Source organism: Trichechus manatus, unplaced genomic scaffold (genome assembly GCF_000243295.1).
Source record: "Trichechus manatus latirostris isolate Lorelei unplaced genomic scaffold, TriManLat1.0 scaffold00066, whole genome shotgun sequence".
Taxonomy (NCBI): domain Eukaryota; kingdom Metazoa; phylum Chordata; class Mammalia; order Sirenia; family Trichechidae; genus Trichechus; species Trichechus manatus.
In genome coordinates, this window is record NW_004444002.1 from 13535213 (window position 1) to 13563022 (window position 27810).

The window sequence follows — 27810 nt, forward strand, 5'->3', positions numbered from 1 at the left end:
CTCAATTCTGTTCCATTGGTCAATGTATCTGTCGTTGTACCAGTACCAGGCTGTTTTGACTACTGTAGCTGTATAGTAGGTTCTCAAGTCAGGTAGTGTGTACTTTCACTGTATTTGGATTCCCTGGTTGTTCACCATAAAAAAGGCACATTGGACCCCCTTAGTGTCACCCTGAGAGCACAAAGTTTCTCAGAAGATCAGGCTGTGGGGAGGCCTTCTGGACTTCTGCCCACTGGAGCAAGCATCTCTGACTTTCTAATCTGTCTGAATAAACTCTAAGGACGAATCAGTCCTCCAGATGACTCCCAGCTGACATGGATACGCATCTTCTTACTGCTCTGTGGCTAGCACATGCTTCCCCTTAGAAGTGCAGTAAAAGGGAAAACTTCATTCAACCTGGTCACTTAACAACACAAAACTCCCAACCCCACAGCCTAGACAAGCAAAAAAGGAAACAGCTTGGAGACTGAAAGAGCAATACAGTAGTAGCTGGAGGTCCAAAGCAGCAGAGTTTACTCCTAACAAGAGGCAACAATCAGGTGCCCCTTTCATTATCTTTTTTTTTTTAAAATGTATTCTCTAAAGAGCTGAGAAAACTGCCACTGTTTTCAGTCTCTGGTTGTGCCTCCTGCCACCCTCTTAACAAGTGAGCTAAGAGTCTTCTACTACCTTCTAGTTTCCTTGCCAAAAGGCTAAGTGTCTTCTAATAACTTCTAATTTCCTTGCCTGATCCTCTGAACGCATCAAGAACTTGAAAGGGTATGCAGGCATCGAAGGTTGGGGGACCATGTGTTGGGAGACAATTCTCCATGGATCTCTTGCATTTCTGCAAGTCTTACAAACAGAGGCACTGACTGCCCTTTGTTTCAGACTATTTTTTCAAGGATCTTCGTAGAGTGAACAACCTTGGAAGATAAAGTCTCCCTTCAGAGAAAGGCAGGCATGCTTATTGTGTATTGTAAATGATTTGAGTTCCCTAAGCTCAAGGTTCCTCTCCTGTAATGCAATCCACTGTGTGTGCAAGTGTCAAGTGGCTGTCTGCATTTCCCTGTGGGAAGTGGCACTCAGGGAACTCGCACAAATGCTGATATTCTGGCTACTGCTATTGCTCTGAGAAACAAACGGTCTTTCATCTCTGACCCACGAGTCTTGTGTCTTCTAACAGCACCCATAAAACTGTGGCAGGCTAACTTGTTAGCTTGTGAGTAGGGGGAACATCTCAGATTTTTCACAGTTGTTCAGGATGCCTTCCTGCCACATCAGTCCACAGGCCACAAAAAAAGGGATAAATTTTTTTTCTAAAGATTCAGAACATGTAAACAGCCTGTAATCTTGCTGCCACTTCTTGCCAAGGCCAAGGCAAGATATTTTAGATTCATGAAAAGCCCACCTAACTTTCTAACATGGCCCATAATACATATAATTGCATGAAGAAATATTTAAAACATTTTCTATGTGTGGCCACGTTTGGGAACTTGCCCTGACATTGACGTTTAGTGTCATTGTTTTCACTTGTATTCTTCTCTTCAGTAAGCAGGTAATCTGTGTTTAAAGACTAGATATTTTCCCCATGGGGCACAATAAAGCTATATTTGTTATGAATGAAAGAAGGATGGCAGCCTGTAAACATTGTGTCTTTCTAGAAATGGACCTCATGCAAAGAAAATTGCATATCACAGTTCTAGGTGCTGACCCACAAACACTAAGTAGGTAGTGAGCCGCTTAATGTTTTTAGCACTTTTAAACCACTTGTTGGTGAAAGCAGCTTGTATGAATTCAGTCAAGGTATCTCTATCTGAGACTGACAAATGAAAGTCCAAAGCGATAGCATGAGGAAAAAAACACTGACATTCTGACACCTCAAAATAATCTCAGCCTTCAAAATCAGAGAGGAAAGGAGGGCTAATCTTAGAAATTCTGATGAGTTACAGTCACTCACCCAGACAGCAAAATATAAGAATTTGATAGAGTGAATTATTATTGAGGATCAACAGAGAATCATCCCCGAGCTTCCTAGCAAACATAAATAAATTCTGACTTCACTGACGCTGTTTTCAGAAATTCTAGCAAAGGAAATGGATGTACTCGGATACCAGGGTATGTCATGTTCTCTGCAGGCAATGCTACCACTAAGAAAACTCCATGATGGAGATCTGGGTGTACTGTTAATGCCCAGAATCAGAAGCAGATGCATTAAAAACTCTGTGGGTCCAACGGGAAGATTTCAAACGTTCCAACTGTAAGAAAACCTATTCCTCACCACTGGCACTACACACATAGACTCCACCTGAGCGTGTGGCTGTGCCTTCTATCACCTGCACAAACATTCCTTCTTCCCCTAGAAATGACTCTGTGCCTTTAAGTGTTAAGAAGACTAAAAATCTCATGCCTCTTAGAACTTTAGAACAGTATCAAAAGGGAATCCGGAAATACTGTAGCAAAATTCTCCAAGGAGGGAGAATGAATTCAAAGACTGATTCTGCAGCTGGAAAAACAGTAGGCAGTAATACAGGATATTAAATAATATAATAAAAACCTATTTAGTCCATGTTTGGGGAATAAGGATTCTGGTGAAGATGAGTGGGACTATTTGAGAGAGAAACACAGAGCAGTGATTAAAGGCATGAGCTTTGGAGTCAGACAGACTCAGCTCTGAATGCTAGCTTTGCCACCTACCAGCCGAGTGACCCCTGAGGGCAGCAGTGGAGTCACAGTCATCTTTCCAGCTACTCCACAATTAGTTGCTCTATAAATGTTTCCTGAAATGAATCCTATTTCAGATACTGCTAAAATGAATATCACGATGAGGAAAGAAAGGGAGAAATAGCAGTGGTAGAAAAGGTTGCAATTTTGCACAAAATTCAACGAAGCATATAATAAGCCAAGGTAATGAGATTGTGGGAGAGGAGGCGCCAATGCTGAGAAATGCTGAGATGAATCAATAAAGAAAGTACATGAGTACTAGTAGAAAAATAAAAGCACAAACAGCCACGTGAGGATATGTGAGCAATTACTTTGGGGGTAAAGAGACCAAACTAAATCATAAAAGTTTTGGGAAACTTTCTGGGACAGGGATAAACATCTAACATACTGCTTATGACTCATTTAATCAACAGATAAATTATACATGAAATTTACGTGGCTACGCATATACTCTATACATAGGTATATGCTAATGGCAATCAAAATAGTCTTCAGAATAAAAGCACTTGCATTTTAAAAAGAAGCATGTGGCATTCAACAATTTGGGTGTAAGAACCGTGGTGAAAATATATGTATTGAAAACAGTACATATTTGTGTTTGCTTCCAGATGTAAGATATGGAATTCAATAGTATGCTGATAAATTTAAAAGTGATGTTATTGTTGTTAGGTGCCATGGAGTCGGTTCCGACTCCATGTACAACAGAACAAAACACTACCCGGTCCTGTGCCATCCTCACAATCATTGTTATGTTTGAGCCCACTGTGGCAGCCACCATGTCAGTTCATCTTGTTGAGGGTCTTCCTCTTTTTCACTGACCCTCTGCTTTACCAAGCCTGACGTCCTTCTCCAGGAACTGGTCCCTCCTGATAACATGTCCAAAGTACATAAGATGAAAGTCTTGCCACCCTCGCTTCTAAGGAGCATATTCTGGCTGTACTTCTTCCAAGACAGATTTGTGCATTCTTCTGCTAGTCCATGGTATACTCAATATTCTTCGCCAACACCCTAATTCAAAGTCATCGATTCTTCTTCAGTCTTCCTTATTTATTGTCCACATTTTGCATGCATACGAGGCGAATGAAAATAACATGGCTTGAGTCAGGCACACCTTAGTCCTCAAAGTGATATCTATGCTTTTTAACACTTTAAAGAGGTTTTTTGCGGTAGATTTGCCCAATGCAATTTATGTCATTTGATTTCTTGACTGATACTTCCATGGGTGTTGATTGTGGATCCAAGTAAAATGAAATCCTTGACAACTTCAATTTTTTCTCCATTTACCATGATGTTGCTTATTGGTCCAGTTGTGAGGATTTTTGTCTTCTTTATGTTGAGGTGTAATCCACACTGAAGGCCACAGTCTCTGATCTTCATCAGTAAGTGCTTCAAGTCTCCTTTGATTTCAGCAAGCAAGGTTGTGTCATCTGCATATCGCAGGCTGTTAATGAGTCTTCCTCCAATCCTGATGCCGCGTTCTTCTTCATATACTCCAGTTTCTCAGATTATTTGCTCAGCATATAAACTGAATAAATATGGTGAAAGGATACAACCCTGACACACACACTCTTCCTGATTTTAAACCATGCAGTGTCCTCTTGTTCTCCTCAAATGACTGCCTTTTGGTCTATGTACAGGTTCCACATGAGCACAATTAAGTGTTCTTCACAATGTTATCCATAATTTGTTCCGATTCACACAGTTGAATGCCTTTGGATAGTCAATAAAACACAGGTACACATCTTTCTGGTACTTTATGCTTTCAGCCAAGATCTGTCTGACATCAGCAATGACATCCCTCATTCCACGTCCTCTTCTGAATCTGGTTTAACAGTGATATTAAAAACCTACTGGATAATCACTTGGGGCGAAGAGATTTATCCTACTTCGCAAATGTAGGTGAAGAATCAAACTGGATCTATTTCCAGTCCTGTCATTGATACTTCCCTGGACTTCTCAGTACTAAATGTCTCTTTCTCCCTCTGTGCCTTTCTCTCTCTCACACACACGCATACATTTTCACACACATACTATTTTTATTCACTTCTTTTGGACTAAAATAACATTAAAAGGTCTTGGCACTTAAAAATAAGTTTAAGCAAAATCCATTGTCCATTTGGCACTTAGAATAATGTTGCAGAAAGAGTACTGAACTAGCAATTAGGGAGTACCTGCCATGTGCCTGGCACTTTGAACCTATCATTTCACTGAATCCCCATATATTACCCCCATTTTATAGATGAGGAGTCTGAGGTCCTAGCTTTGCCGCTAACTACCTGTGTAATCTGGGTAATTCACTTCTAATCTCTGGGCCTTATTTTCTTTATCTTCCAAACAACCCAACCAGTTGCCATAGAGTCAACTCTGAGTCCTGGTGACCGTGTATGTGTCAGACTAGAACTGCACTCCAAATGACTGGTTTTTCAGAAGTAGATTGCCAGGCCTTTCTTCTAAGGCATCTCTGAGTGGACTCAAACCTCCAGTGGTTAGCAGCGTTAACCATTTGCACAACCCAGGGACTCCATCTTTCAAACAAATAGCCTATATTTGTTCCCAAGCCTAGTTGAGCACCAGAATAAACTGGGGTTCTTTTTATGGGAATGGGGGGGGGCTCTTTTTAAATGACAAATTCTCTAGCCTCTCCAGAGACCTGATGTATCAGAGTCTCCAGAGGTGGGCTCCAGGAATCTGTTTAACAAGTTCCTCTACGTGATTGTGATGATGTGTTTGAGAACTAGATGCTTACGCCTTCAAAGGGTGCTGCCAGCGACAACACCCCAAATATTCCCCCACATGCCTGCACTTGATTGTCTGAAGAACTGAGAACCATCCTGATGAAAACTATCCTAAAGCACTAACAAGCTATACTTAGAAAATTTTAACGGTGCCATGTTCACTTAGAAGACCAAAACAGTCTTTATAATCTGAGTTGGATGGGAGCCATCAAAACAACCGGGCAAAGTTCCTGTAGGACAGGCCTCATGGTATTGTTTGTAGCTAGCTAAAGAGGCTGTCTCAAGAGAGCTGAGGAAGAACGTATTTTCAGAGAGGCCACTCGCCACAACTGAACCTCAAGCAGGACCAACTAGCAGGGTTTTATGTTTTAACAGGAAGGTGAAGGTGCCACAGCAGAATCTCATTAATGCTTTAGTTTTAATCAGCTCTTGCTTTGGGGCGTTCTGTGGGTTTGCAAACATGAATAGAGTTATGTTACCCAGCCTTCACTTCCCCTCATGGCCATAAATAGCCCAGCCCCTTTCTGGACCATACAGAGAATGGGCTGGATCACACCTGGCCAATGATTCTGCTACCCCCACCATTTTTACAGATTACTTAAAGTTGGTGATTACAAAACAGAACAAGGCAGAGTTTACATACACTTTCTGGTCTAGCTCGGGCAATCCCTGGGGAAGCCCGACTTTAAGCTCTCATAACCAGCTAGGAACTGGGAGCAATCAGGCCCATAATGGCCAAAGCAGAGAGAGACTGCATCACTAAGCACCTCTTGACAGCCAAGGCCTTTCTTCCTGAATGATAATGACATGAAACGCACTCCCCCTACACACACACACGCACACAAGCATGCACTCACACACACACACGCGTGCACTCACACACATGCACACGCAGGTACGTATTTGCGCACACCTAGAATATAGCAGGTTTGGAGCTCCGAAATAGCCATCCAATTTAAGTTCACTATGTCTTTGCAAAATCCTAATGGAGCTTTTAGAGTGAAAGTCTAAGAGGGCCTAACGGGAGAAAGGGTAGGAAGAGACTAGACTGTAGTAACAGAAGACCTTGGATTCTACTTCTGGCTCTTCCATTAATGGCATAACGTTGGGCAAACCTTCCTAAACCTCATTTGTTTATTCGTAAATCAATGGGATTAGACTAGCTAATTTCTCAGAAGCCTTCTAACATTCCCATTCTAGTGAAATGTTCACTATGGTAGAAGTTATTCAGTTCTATATCTGTCTGCCAAGTAGACTTAAGAACTGTGCCTTGGGTAGCTTTGAAAACCTAGAACCTAGCAAAGTGCCATGCACAAAGCAAATGTTTAACAAATGTTTACTAGATGAACCTTCATTTCTAACACCTGATTAAAACAGTGCCACTTAATCCCATACCAGCTGCCCGGCCCATGTTTTGGCTTTAAAAGAACTAGGAGAGGATACACATTTCCAAGATCAGTTATGTTGCTATCAAATGACCACTATCAGAGGCAGCCTTTAAACATTCCCACACCCCATCTTTAATGTTGTCTCCTTATTGTTCCTCCTAGCAAAGACACGTCCACAACCTTGGCACCCTTGCTATTTGTCTGACACATAGTGGGCCCTCGATCGATCTTAGGTGAAAGAACATATGAATGCACTTCATTTTTCTAGTTCTGTGAGATTTATTTTCGTGACAGGCCCCGGACTGTGTTCTCAAATTATAAAGCAATCAAGGGAATAATTAGCCACTGAAGAACACCATCGTTAGATAGGAAATTTCTGTTCATTTTACTACTATAAAATATTTTCTCAGCAAATGTATTTTAAATGGGTAATGTCATGAATGGGGCAATTAGAGCAGCTCCATAAGTAGCCATGCCGACGGTAGCATCATTTCTATCCTCTTTTCTAGTTTAATTCACCAAAGAAGCCAATTACCCCTATCGTTTTGTACTTCCACTGTTTAAAGACAAGGCTAAATGGTCCAATCTGCCCTCCACATTCTGGGTAAGCAATGGTTCAGAGTACACAGCAGGTACACTGCATAGAAGCTAAGGGCACAAGTAAACCAAGTTAACAAAGCCTGGTTTTGAAATCCAGATCTCCCTGCTTAACCAGTGTTGCAATCCTGGGCAAGCTTTATTTCCTCCAGTGTAAAATTGGGACAATATTAGGACCTATCTTATGGGTTACTTTGAGACAATATTATGTAAACTGCCCATTTCCCAGTTGGCACCAAGTCAGTTCCAACTCATGGTACCCCATGTATATTAGAGTAGAACTTGGCTTCATCCAGTTTTGAAAGGCTGATTTTTCGGAAATAGATTGCCAGGCCTTTCTTACAAGGTGCCTGTGGGTGGACTTGATCTACGAACCTTTCGGTGAGCAGCCAAGTGCATTAATCTTTTGCACCACCCAGGGACTCTAAATTGCCCAGTACCAACCAAAACTAAACCTACTGCCATCAAGTCGATTCCAACTCATAGCGGCCCCATGTTATAGAATAGAACAGCCCCATACGGTTTCCAGGTCTGTAATCTTTATGGAAGAAGACTGCCAAATCTTTTTCTCACACAGAAGCTGGTGGGATCGAACCACCGACTTTTCAGTTAGCAGCCTAGTGCTTAACTACTGCACCACCAGGGCTCCTTAACTGCCAAGTAGAGCACCTGAAATGTAGTTGGAGCTCAACAATGCTAGTGTCTTATATGACTGTGCCTCTTCCTTCTACAAAGCTGACAGCAATCAGGAAATTAGTCACTACCTTACTGGGATCTGGCCATTAGCTCCTGGCTGTATGTTCTGTTCTACACTGAGAAGAGGGTGCCTCCTGTGATTCTGGATAAATGCACACTAGCTTGGCAGGTACAGTGTGGCTAACAATGCCTGACTGAATCCAAGCCAACTACTGCCTCACTTCCAGAACTGCCCTTCGCCCATCTAAGTCCCATCAGGCTCAGACTGCTATAATCAAGGCAGTAAAAACCACCATTTGGGAAACGTGGATGTTTTGTCCTCACTTAGGTTCTTGTGTAGGTTCAGTTAGTGGGTTCTAAGTGGATCTCCTGGGTTTAAAGTCACTACCCAAATGCTAATGGGATATACATGATTAAGATCTCAAGAGTAAAATCTGAATCAGAAAAATTACTGATAATGACATTGAAGGGAGACCTTATCAATTTCTCAATCAAGGATCCACTAACCATTTCTGGATGACCTGAATGTCACTTTCCTCATTTATAAAATGGAGATAATAGTTCCTACCTCACAGGGTTGCCACAAGGATTATGACACCTGACAATAATGGTGATAGTACCAAATAACCAAACCTGTTGCCGTCGAGTCGATTCCAACTCATAGCAACCCTATAAGGCAGAGTAGAACTGCCCCATAGGGTTTCCAAGGAGCAGCTGCTGGATTCCAACTGCCGACCTTTTGGTTAGCAGCCGAGTTCTTAACCACTGCACCATCAGGGCTCTAATGATGATAATAGCTAACATGTATTGAAGCCCTACCATGTACCAGACATTATAAGTGCTTTTAAACACATTATTCCTTATGAAGAACTTTTTATTCCTATTTTATAAAAGAGAAAAACAAGACTCATAAAGATAAAATGATTCACCCAAAGTAAGTCCTACAGCAATGAAGTTGATGGAACTAAAATTCAAAGCCAGGCTTTATAACTCCATAGCCTATGCTTTTAATGCACTGACTAGTTCTGTCATCCCTGCCCACCCTCGAAAAACATTTTTTTTCACTGCTCTCCATCAGCACCTGTTACAGGCCAGGCCATCCCACCCCAAAAGGACCCAATTCCTCTGAAAATTATAGGTTGGTACTCACGGTGGTGGTCAGCTTTCCTCCATTCTTCTGGACATACTGGATGGAATCATGGATCGTTGAAAAGAGACCAAGCAGTACGTTCTCCATGTCATAGATTCGGTACATGCCATTCACCAGTTCTTCAAGGGACAGAATGTATTCCCTCCAGTACTTGTCAATCTCCACCACACCTGCCATGCAGCCTTGCATGGCCACGTTGCAATAGCCACCACAAGGCTTAACCATCATCAGTCCCTGGCAGTAAGAGCAGTACCACATTCTTGTGAGCATTCGGCCACAGTCCTTACTGAACTTCAGGTGATCGGTAGTGTTGATCACTTCGATCCCAAGATTCAGGGCCTGGAGGAAGATCCGAGTGACTTGCAGTGACTTGGAAACCTGTGTCATAATAAGCTTGGGGAAATTTCCAAATACTTTCAGATCACGCCTTGCCCCTCGGAGGCACTCATTGATGTCCAAGGCTGACTCAGACAGACCTGGACTCATGAGCTGTGTATAGATAACTGGAAACAGGCTGTCAAACAATTCATTGACCATGTCATCCACGTTGATGTCAGAACCCAGGATGTAGAGAGACACGTCTGTGAAAAATTCACCCACAAACTCAAAAGCTTGCGGGGTCAGGCTCGGGTAGTTGTTCTTGAACATGGCATTGGTGTAGTTCTTGGCATGACGAACAACAATTTCAAAGGCCTCTGCAAAATAAGAGATATAGAAAGGTCCACAAATTAAAGCCAGAAAAGGTAGTGTGTAATTGAATATGAGATTTTTCTATTGCTGGAGTGATTAAGGCCCCGTTTGCCTTAAATAATTGACTCTTATTCATTTCTGGCATTGTCTCTAGTTCTGCAGTTGTTTCCTCCAATAAATCAATTTTCCTTTCAGAACATGAAGTCCAAATTAGGATATGCATATAAATTCTTAAGCACACAAACTATATTGCAAATGACAAAAGCCAAGATTCAGTTAACATTTCAGCATTTCATGAAAATATTGATTAAAAATTGCCTAAATGAGAAGTTATTACTCTTTCTCTTACTGGTTTATTCAGTTAAAAAGAAATTGTATTTCAGAACATTTCATTTTTAGACAGAGATATATTTTGACAACAAACCATACACTATATGAACTCACATAACAATTTATGCCTGTTCATCCCTGGAGGAGAGGTAAGTTCTTAGCCAAGAATAAAATTTATCATGACTTTCATCATTTTTTGGTAGATTTCTCCAGATAGCTTTAAAGGGGATGATCTGACAGATTGCCAGGCCTAGAAATGGAATTTATCCACTGAATGGGTATTTGGATGGAAAAACCAATTCATGCACTGATCTATATATTTGATATTAAAAATAAAACCACTGGTATTTGAAAGCCAAACATCTGGAAGGATAACTGCTAAGCTTCCCTGGTAAGTTCAGCTTCCACATGGCTTGGAAGCATTGTCTACTACACAGAGACCAAGATTTCTTGATTACATCTGCTGGCCCTACCCCTTAGCAGAAGGCCCTATTAGTACCAATGGTTTGAGAGAAAATGTAGTAACATCACCATCTCATTTTCTCCAAAATGAAACACTCCAGACACAAATTATCCCAAATAATCGGAGTTCCTCATTTATATGATGCAAGGGAAAACAACCACATAATAGGTTTTTCAAGAAATAAGACCAGAGTTAAAAAAAATTCAAGTTTCCTGACATATTTAAAATTAACATAGTACTTCTTTTCATTTCCTTCCAAAGTGCAAAGAAACATGACAGAAGTACTCCAAATGATCCAAAATCATGAGCCTTCAAAAATCAAATTATTGAGGCGGAGCTAACATGGCACTATAGACAGAAGCACCATGCAGTCCCTCCACAGCAAAGACCGGAAAAACAAACTAAAATGGAGACAAATGTCAATCCTAGAACCCTAAGCAACAAATGAAGAGATAAAGAATTCAACCAAGCACCGAATGGAATAAGAAACTGACAGAGAACAAAGAGCGAGGAGAGATACAGAGTGGACTTCCTCTGTCAGCTTACACAGCACGGATTCGCCATCTTGGACTCCTTAGCCACTGAGATCGGAAGACAGGGGTATGGGAAAGCAGCTTCACGGAGCTCCCAGCAGGAGACAGAACACCCAGTAACCAGCAATACATGCTTTCCCACCCTTCACTTTGCCTCCCCCTACTCGGCTTTTGCTGCTTACTGGCTGGCTGAGCCTCGGCTTCCTGGATGGTCAATCTGCTGCTTCCCAGCAGGATTCGCCCCAACCACACTGGCTGGCTTTTTCAGTGCCATTTCTTTGCTGCCGGTGTTACTTTTTTCAGTCTCTTTTGGTTTCTTCCCTGCCTCTCACCTTCTCCCCCTCATTTCTGTTAAACACCTGACTCCGTGTGCCATCTTTGCTTCCTCCTGACAGGCTGTGAAGCACTGCTTGGCTTGGGAACTGCTTCACAGATCTGCGGCATCACGCTGGTGGGAAACCTGGGGAAATATTTTCTTCTTTTTTGTTTTCTCTTTCTTTTTTCTTTTTCATTTTTCTTCATTTCTTGGGTTTTTGTCTCTTAATACATCTCTTCCTGTCTTCTGAATATCTGGCACATTGTACCATCTTCAACCCTTCTAGCCAGGCTGTACTGCATGTCTTGGGAGCTGTTTTCCCAGTCTGCGCAGCCGTGCTGGTGGGACGCCTGGGGGCTATTTTTTTTTTAATTTTATTTATTTATCTACTTTATTTTTTGTGTGTGTGTGTTTTTTTCTTTATGTTTTTCTTCATCTCTCAGGTTCTCATCTATCCATTCCAATGGCAGGCTCCCTCAGCACTTTTTTTTTTTTGCTCCTATTTCCTTGTCCTCTCTCTCTTCTTTACCATACCCAACCTAGTTCCACACATCACAAGCTCAGCTTCCCCATCCCTCGTGTTTATCTGTACCATGTGCTAAACATTGCACTCCCAAAGACCACAGGCACAGCCTAATGGAACCTGCCGTGCACTGAGCCCCGGCTCACCGTGTTGGTCCCATTACATGCCACAAACAACCTCTTCCAGCCCCTCCCCTTCAGCTGGGCCTGCCTTGCTGCATGATAGCTGAGTGACTGGCCCTGCTCGTTGGACAAGGAAGTGAAAAATATTGTGCCCACAGACCAGCAAACAAAGAATGCATAGCATGTGTGCTCAGACATAACCAAATAAAACAAAAAAGCAGGACAAAACAAACAAATCTACAATCAATAAACAAAGAAAATAACTACTGAATGACCCTAAGGCAGCAGACAATATCTAGACATACGAAAAAAATAGGACAGGATGGTTCCAGTAGGCTTCCAAAATAAAACACCAGATGACTGTCAAATAGAAGAAAAGGCACTAGAAGTACCTGATAGGGAATTCAAATCTCTAATAGTCAAAGCTATCCAAGAGTTGAAGCAAAAAGCAGACAAAAATGAGGAAAAATTGACAAATTCATGGACAGGGCAGACAAATTTATGGAAAATACAGAAAAAAATGGAATAATTCAGGAAAATAATACAGGAACAAAATGTCAAAATAAATTCACAACTAGAAATCATACAAAAACAACAATTAGAAATCCAAAAGATAAACAACAAGATTTCAGAAATGGACAGTGTCAAAGAAAGGGCTGAGGAGCAGGTTTGAAACGATGGAAGACAAGATCAGCGGAATTGAAGACAAACACTTGGATACAACACTGTTTGAGGAAAAAATCAAAAAAAAGAATGAATAAAAATGAAGACACCCTGAGAATTATGTGGGATACAATCAAAAGCAAAAATTTTTGACTGATTGGAATTCTAGAACAGAGGGAGAAAATGGAAAACATAGAGAGGATTATTGAAGAATTGCTGACAGAAAAATTCCCTAATATCAAGAAAAATGAAAAGCTGACCATCCAAGAAGCTCAATGAAACCAACATAGGATAGACCCCAAAAGAAATCACCAAGGCATATCATAATCACACTCACTAAAACTAAACACAAAGAATTTTGAGAGCAGCTCAAGAAAAATGAAAAGTCACATACAGAGGGGAAACAATAAGACTAAGCTCTGATTACTCAGCAGAGACAATGTAGGCAAGAAGGCAATAGGATAATATATACAAAACCTGGAAAGACAAAAATTGCCTACCAAGAATAATATATCTTGCAAAATTCTGGTTCAACTATGATGGTGAAATTAGGACATTTCCAGATAAACAGAAATTAGGGGAATATGTAAAAACCAAACCGAACTTACAAGAATTACTAAAGGGAGTCCTTCGGTGTGAGAACAAAAAACATCAGACCACAGACTGAATCTATGATGCAAGATTGCAAGAGGCAGATACCAACCTAGGAAATGAAATCTCAAGGACTATTAAAAAGCAGAAGATTTACAACAGGGAACCAGAAAGGTTAACCTGCAAATGACAACAATGTCAGAATAATAAAAGAAGGAATAAAGGGTGTAGGTATACAACTTCCTAATGGAGAGGAAGGCAAGGCGATACCAAGTAATAATAGACTGGTTCAAACCTAGGAAGATAAGGGTAAATTTCAAGGTAAACACAAAGAAAGTTAACAAACCTACTCATCAAAATAAAGAAGAAAAACATAAAGTCTCAGTAAAAACAAAATCTACAAAAACAAAAGAAATGAAAGAAAAATCCACATAAAAAGGGATTCAGCACAGGAGACTAAGAGGAGCAAAGAAACAGCACCACAAAAAAAAAAAAGCACTACAAAATGACAGCAGTAAACTCACACCTATCAATAATTACACTGAACATAAATGTTGTAAATGCACCCATAAAGAGACGGAGAGTGACAGAATGGATAAAAAAACGGGATGCATTGATATTCTGTCTAAAAGAGACACTCCTTAGAAACAAAGATGTAAATTTACTAAAAATCAAAGGATGGAAAAAAATATAGCAACCAAACAGCCACAAGAAAAGAGTAGAGGTGGCAATACTAATCACAGATAAAATAGACATTAAAACAAAATCCACTGTAAAAGACAAAGAAGGGCACTATATCATGATTAAAGGGATGATATATCATGAAGACATAACCATAATAAATATCTACGCACCCAATGACAGGGCTCCAAAATACATAAAGCAAACTTTAACAGCACTGAAAGGAGAAACTGACCATTCCACTAAAACAGTAGGAGACCTCAAGACACCACTCTTGGTAAAGGACAGAACATCTAGAAAGAAACTCAACAAAGATACGGAAGATCTAAAGGCTACAATCAGCTGCTATAACAGAAATACCACAAGCGGATAGCTTTAACAAATAGAAATTTATTCTATCACAGTTTAGTAGACTACAAGTCCAAATTTAGGGCATCAACTCCAGGGAAAGGCTTTCTCTGTCAGCTCTAGAGGAAGGTTCTCGTAGTCAATCTTCCATTGGACTAGGAGCTTTTCCACGCAGAAACCCTGGGTCCAAAGGACGTGCTCTGCTCCCGGCGCTGCTTTCTTGGTGGTATGAGGTTCCCCCTCTCTGCTTCCTTCCCTTTCCTTTTATCTTTTGGAAGATAAAAGGTGGTACAGGCCACATCCCAGGGAAAGTCCCTTTACACTGGATCAGGGATGTGACTTTAGTAAGGGTGTTACAATCCCACCCTAATCGTCTTTAACATAAAATTACAATCACAAAATGGAGGACAACCACACAAAACTGGGAATCAAGGCCCAGTCAAGTTGATACACACACTTGTGGGGGACATAATTCAATCCATGACATTCCACCCTTTGGCCCCCAAAAATAACATCCTTGCAACATGCAAAAGATATTCATCCCATCGTATCATAGCAAAAGTCTTAATTCCAAGTCCAAAATACAAAACTTCGTCTTCATCTGTGAAATCTAGAGTACAAGTTATCTGCTTCCAAAGGTAAAATGGCAGAATAGGCACAAGCTAGACATTTCCATTACAAATGGGAGAAACTGGAGGGAACGAAGGCATAACAGGAACCAAACAAGTCAGCAGAACACATTACCTTAGCCCGCAAAGCTTTAAAAATAATCCTTTGTTCTCTGAGACAATTTAGGCAATGGCCATGTCCTCCAGACTCTTAAGTATTGGCCACACTCTCCACATTCTGAGCGGAAGCCCCTTGGCCCTGGGATTCAGTTTGGCCTTCCAGGCCCGCTGGGACAGCAACTCTGCTCCCTCGGCTTTAAGCGCACCATTCTCCCAGTCCATCTGAGTGGTGACTCCACCTCTAGAAGCACCAGAGGCCATGCCTCCAAACTTATGAAACCCCAGAGGTCATGGGCATACCTTTTGAGACTGAGGCAGCTTGGCTCCTGTGTCCCTTGTCTCTTCAGCTTCTGTTTCCTGGTTTCTTGGCCTCTTGGCTCTTCGGGCCTCACACCCGCATCTGCCCTGCTGGGGCAGGTGTTCCAAAGCTCTGTAACTCCACCAGAAAGTGCCCGGAGGCACCCTACTCCACCAGGAAGCCTCCTGCACACAGGCACTCAGCTTTCTTGTTCTGGGGGTTGGGGTGGGCAAGCCAAGCTCCACTGATAAGTGCTCGGAGGCACCCCATGTTGCCAGGAAGCCTACTGCGCACAGGCACTCAGCTCTCTCCCTCTGTGGGTCAGCTCTAGTGCCATCTTGCGCAGGTCTCCTGGTTCTGCTGCTGCTGGTGTTCTGCCGCTGCTGGTGTTCTGCCACTGCTGCTTCTCTGCCACTGCATAACCTCTGTCTCTGCCACTCCTCTATCCATTCACAGTTTCAAAACCACTTCCACATTTTAGGTATCTGTTAGAGCATCAGCCCACTCCCGGTACAAAATTCTGTCTTAGGCAGCTACTGCTGCTATAACAGAAATACCACAAGTGGATGGCTTTAACAAAGAGAAATTTATTTCTCCACAGTAAAGTAGGCTAGAAGTCCAAATTCAGGGTGTCGGCTCCAGGAGAAGGCTTTCTCTCTCTGTTGGCCTTCTCATCAATGTTCCCCCAGACTAGGAGCTTCTCCACGAAGGGACCCCAGCTCCAAAGGATGCGTGCTACTCCTGGCACTGCTTTCTTGGTGGTATGAGGTCCCCCTGTCTCTCTGCTCACTTCTGTCTTTTATATCTCAAGAGATTGCCTCAGGACACAATCCAATCTTGTAGACTGAGTCCTGCCTTACTAACACAACTGCCACCCATCTGCCCTCATTAACATCATAGAGGCAGGATTTACAACATACAGGAAAATCACACAGTACTGGGAATCATGGCCTAGCAAAATTGATACACATATATTTTGTGGGGCATAATTAAATCCATGACACAGACATATATAGAACACTCCACCCAAAAGCTGCAAAGTACACATTCTTTTCCAACTCACATGGAACGTTCTCAAGAATAGACCACATCTTAGGCCACAAAGCAACCCTCAACAAAATCCAAAACATTGAGATAATACAACCTATCTTTCCTGATCACAGTGCCATCAAAGAAGAAATTAATAACAAGAAGAGCAAGTAAGAAAAATTAATTACATGGAAACTAAAGAACTCCCTGCTTAAAAACCACTGGGTAATAGAAGAAATCAAAGATGGAATCAAAAAATTCCTAGAATCTAACAAGAATGGAAAGACCTCATACCAAAACCTTGGGGACACAGCAAAGGGAATGCTCAGACGTCAATTTACAGCAATAGGTGCACACATCAAAAAAGAAGAAAGGAATAAAATCAAAATCAAGAGCTACACAACTCAAACAAATAGAAAGAAAACAGCAAAAGAAGCCTACAGTCACCAGAAGAAAGAAAATAATAAAGATCAGAGCAAAAATAAATGAAATAGAGAATAGAAAAACAATGGAAAGAATCAACAAAACCAAAAGTTGGTTCCTCTAAAGGATCAACAAAATTGACAAAACACTAGTCAAACTAACAAAAGAAAAACAGGAGAGGATGCCAACAATGCAAATAAGAAACGAAATGGGGGACATTAAAACAGACCCAACTGAAATAAAAAGGATCATAACAGAGTATTATGAAAAAATATACTCCCACAAATTTGAAAATCTAGAGGAAACGGACAAATTTCTAGAAACATACTACCTACCTAAACTATCACAAATCGATACTGAAAATCTGAACAGACTCATAACAAGAGAAGAGATTGAAAAGGTAATAAAAAAAACTCCCAACAAAAAAAAAGCCCTGGCCCAGATGGCTTCACGGGAGAAATGTGCCAAACATTCAGAGAAGAGCTTACATCCGTACTACTCAAACTATTTCAGAGCATAGAAAAGGAACGGATACTTCCAAATTCATTGTATGAAGTCAACATAACCCTGACACGAAAACCAGGCAAAGACACCACAAGAAAAGAAAATTACAGACCAATATCTCTCATGAGAAAATGAAGAAATGAATAAGGAAGACCAAAGAAGACTTGACACCTTTGAATTGTGGTGTTGGTGAAAAATATTGAACATACCATGCACTGCCAAAAGAACGACCAAATCTGTCTTGGAAGAAGTATAACCAGAATGCTCCTTTCGAAGGAAGGATGGCGAGACTACGTCTTACATACTTCGGACATGTTGTCAGGAGGGATCAGTCCCTGGAGAAGGACATCATGCTTCGTAAAGTAGAGGGTCAGCAAAAAAGACGAAGACCCTCAATAAGATGGACTGACACAGTGGCTGCTACAATGGGCTCAAGCATAATGATTGTGAGCATGGTACAGGACTGGTCAGTGTTTTGTTCTGTGGTACACAGGGTCGCTATGAGTCAGAACCGACTTGACGGCACCTAACAACAACATCTCTCATGAATATAGATGCAAAAATTCTCAACAGAATTCTAGCCAATAGAATTCAGCATCATATCAAAAAAATAATACACCATGACCAAGTAGGATTCATACCAAGTATGCAAGGATGGTTCAACATTAGAAAATAAAACAACGTAACTCACCACATAAATAAAAAGAAAGAAAAGAATCACATGATAATCTGAATCGACGCAGAAAAGGCATTTGACAAAGTCCAACACCCATTCCTGATAAAAACTCTCAATAAAATAGGTATAGAAGGGAAATTCCTCAACATAATAAAGGGCGTCTATACAAACCTACAGCCAACATCATTCTTAATGGAGAGAGGCTAAAAACACCCCCCTTGAGAACAGGAACAAGACAAGGATGTCCTATATCACCACTACTATTTAACATTGTGCTGGAAATCCTACCTATAGCAATAATGCAAAAAAAAAGAAATAAGGGCATCCAAATTGGTAATGAAGAAGTAAAGCTGTCCCTATATGCAAATGATACTATACTATATATAGAAAACCCAAAAGATTCCATGAGAAAACTACTGGCACTAATAGAAAGATTCAGCAGAGTAGCAGGATACAAGCTAAACATACAAAAATCCGCTGGATTCCTATGCACCAATAAAAAGAACAATGAAAAGGAAATCAAGAAAACAATATCATTTATAATAACCCCTAAAAAAATAAAATAGTTAGGACTAAATCTAACCAGACCTATACAAAGAGAACTACAAAACACTACTGAAAGAAACTAAAAGAGATCTACATAAATGGTCAAACATACCATGCTCATGGATAGGTAGACTCAACACTGTGAAAATGACAATTCTACCCAAATCAATCTACAAATGCAATGCAATACAGATCCAAATACCAATAGCATTCTTTAATAAGATGGAAAAACTAATCATTAACTTTATATAGAAAGGGAAGAGGCCCTGGATAAGTACAGCACTACTGAAGAAGAAGAATAAAGTAGGAGGACTCACACTACCTGACCTCAGAACCTACTATAGAGCTACGATAGTCACAACAGCCTGGTACTGGTACAATGACAGATACATTGACCAATGGAACAGAATTGAGAACCCAGATGTACATCCATCCACCTATGGTCACCTGATCTTCGACAAGGACCCAAAGTCCATCAAATGGGGGAAAAGACAGTCTTTATAACAAATGGTGCTGGCAAAACTGGATGTCCATCTGTAAAAAAATGAAACAGGACCCATAACTCACACCATATACAAATACGAATTAAAAATGGATCACAGACCTAACTATAAAACCAAAAACTATAAAGATCATAGAAGAAAAAATAAGGTCAATGCTAGAGACCCTAATACATGGCATTAACAGGATACAAACCATAACTAGCAACACACAAACTCTGGAAGATAAGTTAGATAACTTGGATCTTCTAAAAATTAAACACTTATGCTCATCAAAAGAATTCACCAAAACAGTAAAAAGAAAACCTACAGATTGGGAAAAAAATTTTAGCTATTACAAATCTGACAAAGGTCTAATCTCTAAAATCTACACGAAAATCCAATACCTCTACAACAAAAAGACAAATAATCCAATTAAAAACTGGTCAGAGGAAATGAACAATCACCAAAGAAGACACTCAAGCAGCTAACAGACATAGCTGTTAGCATAACATAACATAGCATAACAGAAATAGCTTGAGATCACTAGCCATTAGAGAAATGCAAATCAAAACCAGAATGAGGTATCACCTCACCCCAGCATCACTGGCACAAATAAAAAAAACAGAAAATGACAAATGTTCAATAGGCCATGGGGAGATTGGAACTCTTATGCACTGCTGGTGAGAAGGCAAAATGGTACTACCATTTTGGAAAATGATATGGCGCTTCCTTAGAAAACTAGAAATAGAAATACCATATGATCCGATAATCCCACTCCTAGGAATATATCCTGAGGAAGTCAGTACAATCTGTGCAGGCTAAGGTCATGAAAGCTCCATGGACAAATCTAACCTCCCTGAGGGACAGAATTCCCGGGCTGAGGGCTGTGGGGACCATGGTCTCAGGGAACATGTAGCTCAATTGGAATAAGATAGTTTATGAAGACAATGTTCTACAATCTACTTTGGTGAGGCAGCGTTTGGGGTGTTAAAAGCCTGTGAGCGGCCATACTCCACTGGTTTTACCCCTTCAAGAGCAAGGGAAAATGAAGAAAACTAAAGACCCATGGGAAAGATTAGTCCAAAGGACTAATAGACCGCAACTACCACGGTCTCCAACAGACTGAGTCCAGTACAACTAGTTGGTGCCCGGCTACCACCACTGACTGCTCTGACAGGGATCACAATAGAGGGTCCCGGACAGAGCTGGAGAAAAATGTAGAACAAAATTCTAACTCACAAAAAAAGACCAGACTTACTGGCCTGACAGAGACTAGAGAAACCCTGATAGTATGGCCCATGGACACCCTTTTAGCTTAGTAATGAAGTCACTCCTGAGGTTCACCCTTCAGCCAAAGATTAGACAGCCCCATAAAACAAAACGAGACTAAAGGGGCACGTCAGCCCAGAGGCAAGGACTAGAAGGCAAAAGGGAACAGGAAAGCTGGTAATAGGGAACCCAAGTTCGAGAAGGGAGAGTGTGGACATGTCATGGGGTTGTGAACCAATGTCATAAAACAATATGTGTACCATGTTGTGGGGTTGTGAACCAATGTCATAAAACAATATGTGGATCATGTTTAATGAGAAGCTAGTTTGTTCTGTATACCTTCATCTAAAGTACAATAATAAAAAAGAAAAATCAAATTATTACCCCTTTCAGACTAATAGAGAGAGGTATATTTTAACCGCTCCTTGGGATCACTTAGTCCAATATCTCAGTCATCTGGGCAGAAGTAAGCTCTAGGTTGTCCTACCACCATCTACCCTAGATCTCTCGAAAGGTGGAACATGCTCCCTTGATTCTTCCCTTGGGCTTATGACATGTACAGCGAAACTGAACAAATGCCAGTGCAATTCTACTAAGCTTCCAAGCTCACTTGAGAAAGATAACCTTCATTTCCGTCAATTGCTGCATGTTTGTTTTGTTTATTTTAAAACATTAAGCAATTCCTGGATAGTTTATTTATAACAATCTTTTCCTAACCCTATACTCTAATTTGTTTCCAATCCTTAAATTTCAACATTGGGTGAGGCCTGGAGACCATCTACCCCCAAAAAAGAACTATTCATTAAACTATTCATACATTTTAATTTCAGCAAGCAACCATTTGTCATATGCTAGGTTCTGTGCTGGATACTAGACGTATATAAAGGCTAGGTACCAGTAGCAGTTGCCATTGAGTTGATTCAGACTCATGGTGACCTCAAATGTTTCAGAATAGAACTGTGCTCCATAGGGTTTTGATTGGCTGTGGTCTTTTGGAAGTAGATCTTCAGGCTTTTCTTCCAAGATGCCTCTGGGTGGATTCGAACCACCAACCTTCCAGTTAATAGTTGAGCACTTAACTGTGCCACCCAAGGTCTCCTACATTAGCGCTGGGTAGATGGAGACAAATGATACAGTGTCCTTGCCTTAAAAGTTACTCAGGAGCTACACAGTTGAGAGTTTACAAAATATTTCTAAATGTATTACGACATTTCGTTTTTATGCCAGTACTTTGGATTTGATACTGCAATCCTCACTTTATAGATGAGAAGACTGGGGCTCAGCAGAGTTAAAAGAACATTCCCAGGGTCACACAGCTGGAAAGTAGTAGCCAAACTAGCTGTCCTCAGTCCTATACACATATGTTCTCAAGAAACTTTGTAGAAGCTAAATTCTATTTTAAACCCCTTGTTCTCCCATTGCCTTCCACCTTATGAATGGAAATCTACCAGAAGAAATTTCAGCCCAAAGATCAACAAACCAGAGTCCCTCTTTCACTTTTCCCTTGGGGCATAGTGAGGTTAGAGAAGGGAAAAGACTGCTGCTGAGATGGCATCACTGTAGAGCTTAATCATTCAAGCTACCCTAAAATCAATTCTGAATTCTCTACAAGGCAAATTTCATCTCAGGCATAGTGCGTTCATTCTCTAATGTGCAAGGTATACATGCCAGTGAAATTCCACAGACTGTGACACCATAACCTGTTTTTTAGCTTCTGTTACTAGCATTGCTGGATCAATAGAAAAAGAAAATTACAAAAGATCATGAATGCTTCCGCAGAAGGAATACGGACAACACATATTGCAGGGGGAAAGGGCCAGAGGTTCATATCTAACCTTAAGCTCACACATGCTCCCCGTTCCCACTTCCACAGCTCGGAGTCCACTTAGCACATCTCTGGGTTTTGCCGAACCCCCTCTCTTCTATATCAAAGCACAACAGACCAAATTATAACTGCTCAAGCAAAGGCTCCTCGGGGACCTGTAGGAACCAATACTAGGTAGAAAGTGATGCTCAGCTTTTCTTGGCAAGTCGAGGCTTCATGAAAAGAAACCAATGGCTAGAATTACTGCAAGGAAGTTCAGCCCATTGATTTTTTTTTGGGGGGGGTGTGGGGGTCAGACAATAATGTACACATCAGCTAGGGAGATTTTCTTCTGTACCTTTCCTAGGAAGAAATCAAGAATTATGTCCAGTAAAAATGAGAACAAATAATATAAAATCAGAGCTCTCATGAAAAATTTGGAACTGACCAGAAAATATTCTAAAAAATTTTTGACAATATATAGAAAGATAAATGATACAGATAAATAGTTTGAATAAATTGAGCTACTACACATCCTAGTATAGTAAGGTTTCTAGATGGCCCCACCACCATCCTGGTGACTACTGTTTGAATACACTCAAGTGGTGTCAAGGTCTCTTAAATTATGGTGCTCAAAAACGGGACACAATTCTTCACATGAAGTTTGATGTCATGCTGTGTGTAGTTAGGCTATTATCTCTCTTTCACTGATACAATAACTTCTTGTACCAGCCCCCAGGACATATACCTTATCAAGGTAGCAAAATGACCATCCTTAGTATTTGGTGCTGATGTGGCTGTATTCAGACCTAGACAGAAGGAAATGTGTTTTTATGGGTATTTTTATTAATGGGCTGGGTACTTTAAAAAAGAAGAAAAAGTGTATACTTGTGGCTGGAAGAGAGGAAGAAATGAACCAAGGAATCCCTTTCAAGACCATAGGAATACGGTAGTCCTTACAGAAGAAAGTGATTTTTTCCAAGGCAGCTTTTCCAGCACTGTAAGAATGGCAAATCTTTATAAGAAGAGGAACTGATTACATTCCTAGGCATAAATGCCTCACAGTGGGATGGACTCAAAATGGTCCTTGTTTTTGTTGTTTAACCACAGGTACCTATATGGAAAAGGAAAAAAAAAAGTAACATTTACAGGGTGTTTCTGATATACATGTCAGGATCTCTGGTAAACTTGTTCACATATGTCCTCTCATTTAGATTTAACTTAACTTTATGTGTTTGGAATTATTTTTATTTTACTGATGAGGGAACTGAGATTCAGGGAGGTTAAGTGACTTGTACAAGGTAATCCCTCTAGTTAAATGGCAGGATCTGGATTTGAATATAGGTCAGTCTAACATCAAAGCCCTTGCTAATTCCATAACACATTTCAACCTTAAAAGCTGGACCGTCCAGTTTTAGCTCTAACATTTAAAGAGCTTGGAAGTCATCACTCTCATCCTCACAACAAGAAAAAAGGAGAACAAACTGAAAATCAGTGACTCTTCTTTGACTCATCAAAGAATTGAGGTCACAGGGCAAACCGCCACCCCAAAATTTGGAAAGGCAGACGAATACAGAGAACCACAGCTGAGCTCAGGTTATCTGGAGCAGAAACCAATAAAGCCATGAACTAATAGGAACAAGTAAATGGCAATTTTGACAAATTGCTATAGGCTGAATGTGAACTACCTTGGCAGTGAAAAACTCCTGAGGCCACAAACAAAGACAGAAAGAGAAGAGTGAATGGAGCAGAAGAAATATTTGAAGAAATAATGGCTAAGAATTTTTCCAAAATTCTTGACAGACATAATGCTACAGATCCAGTAAGCTCAGAAAACACTAAGCAGGATAAATTTAAAAAAAAAAACTACTCCTAGATATATCATATTCAAACCACAGAAAACCAAGGAAAAAGACAAAATCTTGAAAGGAGCCAGAGGTATGGGGTGGGGGTGGGGGGGAATTTACCTATAGAGGAACAAAGATTAAAAATTAAATCGACTTATCATCCAAAAACCATGTAAGCAAGAAGAGAAAAGAGTGAAATATTTAAAGTGTTGGGGGAAAAAAATTACAATTCTGTATCCATCAAAATTATCCTTCAAACGTGAAGGAGAAATAAAGACTTTCCCAAACAAACAAAACTAAGGGAGAATTTGTCACCAATAGATCTGCCTTGCATGAAATGTTAAAAGAAGTTCTCCAGCCCCTCTAGCCTTCCTATTTTACCAAAGGTGGAAAAAATAAAAAGACTAAGAAAAACTTCTAAAGGTCACAGCCCAGAAATGAAAGAGAGGCCATCACTACTGATCCCACGAACGTTAAAGGGATAATAAAAGAATATGATGAACAACTCGATGCCCTCAAATTTGATAACTTAGATAAAATGGACTAATTCCTTGAAAGACACAATCTACCAAACACCACACAAGGAGAAACAATCTGAATATGCCTATATCTATTAAATAAATTGGATTAATAACCTTCGAAAACAGAAAGTACCAGGCCCAGATGGTTTCACTGTTAAATTCTACCAAATATTAAAGGAAGAAATGATACCAATTCTCTACAATTTCTTCCAAAAATTGAAGCTGAGAGAACACTTCCTAACTCGTTTAATGATGTCAGCCTTACCTTAATACCAAAACCAGAAAAAGACATTACACACCAATATCGCTCATAAACATACATGCAAAAATCCTCAACAAATGAAACAGGATCCATGCCTCACACCAAACAGAAAAACAATTCAAAATGGATTGAGGACGTCAGTGTGAAAACTAAAACCATAAAATTCTTAGAAGAAAATGCAGGGGCAACACTGTCGGGCCTAGCCTTTAAAAATGGATTATCTAATATAATAACAAAAGCACAAACAGCAGAAGAAAAAATAAATGAATGGGACCTCATAAAAATTAAAAACTTTTGTTCATCAAAAGACTTTACCAAAAAAGTGAAAAGACAAGCTACCAATTGAGAGAATATCTTTGGAAACCGTTTATCTGATAAGAATCTAATAAACAATATATATATAAAACTTTGACAACAACAAAAAGGAAAATAATCGAATTGTAAAATGGGCAAAGGACTTGAATAGACATTTCACCGAAGAGGACATTCAAATGACCACCAAACACATAAGATGATGCTCAACATCATTAACCATCAGAGAGATGGAAATCAAAACCACAATGAGATATAATTTAACTAGCACTAGGATGGCTAAGATAAAAATAATAATTTAAAAAAAAAAACAGAAAATAACAAGTGTTGGTGAGGATGCGGAAAAATTGGAACTCTTATTTATTGCTGGTGGGAATGCAAAATGGTACAACTTTTGCTGAGAAGAGTGTGGTGGTTCCTCAAAAAACTAAAAAAAGTACCATATGACCCAGCAATTCCACTCCTAGGTATATACCCAAAAGATTTGAAAGCAGAGACTCAGAGGCTTGTACGCCAATGTTCACCACAGCACTATTCACAATAGCTAAAATGTGGAAACAACCTAAATGCCTATCAGCAGATGAATGGATAAACAAAATGTGGAACATACATACAATGGAATACTACACAGCCAGTAGGAGAAATGAAGTCTTGACACATGCTACAATATGGATGGAGCTTGAAGACATTATGCTGGGTGAAATAAGATAATCACAAAAGGACAAACTTTCTATGATCTTATTTATATGAAATAACAAGGAAAAGCAAATGCATAGAGACCAAAGTTTATTAGTGGTTACCAGAGGTGGGTGGGAGGGGGGTTAACAGTGATGGAAGAATAACACTGACTATGGGTAGTGTTGCACAGCCAATTACTGTAATTGCTGTCAATAAGCTGTACACGTGTAAAAACTTGAACTGGCAAAAGTTATGTGATAGGTATATTTACAAAAGAAAAGAAACAGAGTAGCTACTGAGGCTACTTATGTACAACCAAAAACCTCATGGGATTTGGTTCCCTGGTTTGGAGGTTTAAGGTCACGGTTTCATGAGACATCCCAGTTAATTGGCTTAATAACTTGTTTAGCGTTTTGTTCTACCTCCTAGTTTCTTGCATAGTGCCTGGTGTCTTAAAAGCTTGCAAATGGCCATCCAAGGTACAACAATTGGTCTCTGTTAGCCTGGAGCAACAGAGGAAGGAGAGTCAGGAATGGAAGGAAGAAATGGAATGTGTGGCTAATTGCCTCCATGATCAACTGTCTCCTTTGCCGTGAGACCAGAAGAACTGGATGGTGCCTGGCTACCATTACTGAATATTTTGATAAAATATTCTATGGAAGAATCCTGATCAAAAGTGGGAAAATGCAGAACAGAATTTCAAAATCTCATGAATTCCAGACTTTCTGGAGCCATGGGGACTAGATGAACCCCTGAAACTACTGCCCTGAGTAATCTTTAAAATTTAAACGAAAAATATCCCCTAAAGCCTTCTTAAAACCAAACAATAATTTAGCTTCACTAGCAAAAAATGTCTGCTTGAGCATTATGCTCTGTTAAGAACTATCTATATGGGATCATAATAAAAATAGCAACTGGACAGATTAGATAGGAACCTTAGGGGGCAGTGAGTTTATGTTAATGACTGAGCACCAACTCAGAAAAGGAGGGTGAGAGTGGTTGCAAAACTCAAAGAATGTAATAAATGCCACTGAATTGTACATTTAGAAATGGTTTAATTGGTGTATGTTTTGCTGTGTCTATTCTAAACAACAACAAGAGAATAATTTTTTTTAAATCCACAACAAAATATTAGCAAATTAAATCTGACAATGTACAAAAAAATTATATATACCATGACCAAGTGGATTTAGCAAGATGGACTCAACATTAAAAAACCTATTAATATAATCCATTACATCAACTAGACAAAAAATAAAAATCATATAATCATATCAAGAGATGCAAAACAGCATTTGACGAAATCCAATACCATTCATGACAAAAACTCTCAGCAAACTAGGAATAGAGGTTAACTTCCTTCACTTGATTAAGAACATACACAAAATAATTACAGTTAACATCAGTAATGGTGAGAAACTATATCCTTTCCCCCTAAAATCAGGAAAAAGGCAAGGGTGTCCTTCTCAGAACTCCTATTCAACATTTTACTGAAAGTCCCAGCTAATGCAATAATATAAAAAGCGAAAATAAAATGCATACATATTTGGAATGAAGAAATAAAATTGTCTTTGTTCACAGATGAAATTATTGTCTCTATAGAAAATCCCAAAGAATTGACAAAAAAAACCTTCCTGGAACTAATACAGTACGTGATTACAGCAAGGATGCAGAATATAAAGTTAATATTAAAAACTAGATTGCTTTCCTATATACCAGCAATGCACAATTGGAATTTGAAATTTAAAACACAATACCATTCACGTTAGCATAAAAATTAAATTGTTGTTGTTGTTATGTGCCGTTGAGTTAGTTCCGACTTATAATGGTTCAACATTAGAAAATCAAATAAATAAATAAAACAAAGAACAAGAATCACATCGTCATCTAAGTCAATGCAGA

General features: G+C 39.9%; 1 protein-coding gene across 3 annotated transcripts in view; it reads right to left on the reverse strand.

The window, feature by feature from the left end:
* GPC3 (glypican 3) overlaps nucleotides 1–27810 on the reverse strand; it is a 511040-nt gene that overhangs the window by 207447 nt on the left and 275783 nt on the right. For all 3 annotated transcript variants that reach the window (XM_004379638.1, XM_004379637.1, XM_004379636.1), the window contains one exon: nucleotides 9270–9964. In XM_004379638.1, the coding sequence (XP_004379695.1) occupies nucleotides 9270–9964 (695 nt within the window). The remainder of the gene's footprint in view (nucleotides 1–9269; nucleotides 9965–27810) is intronic.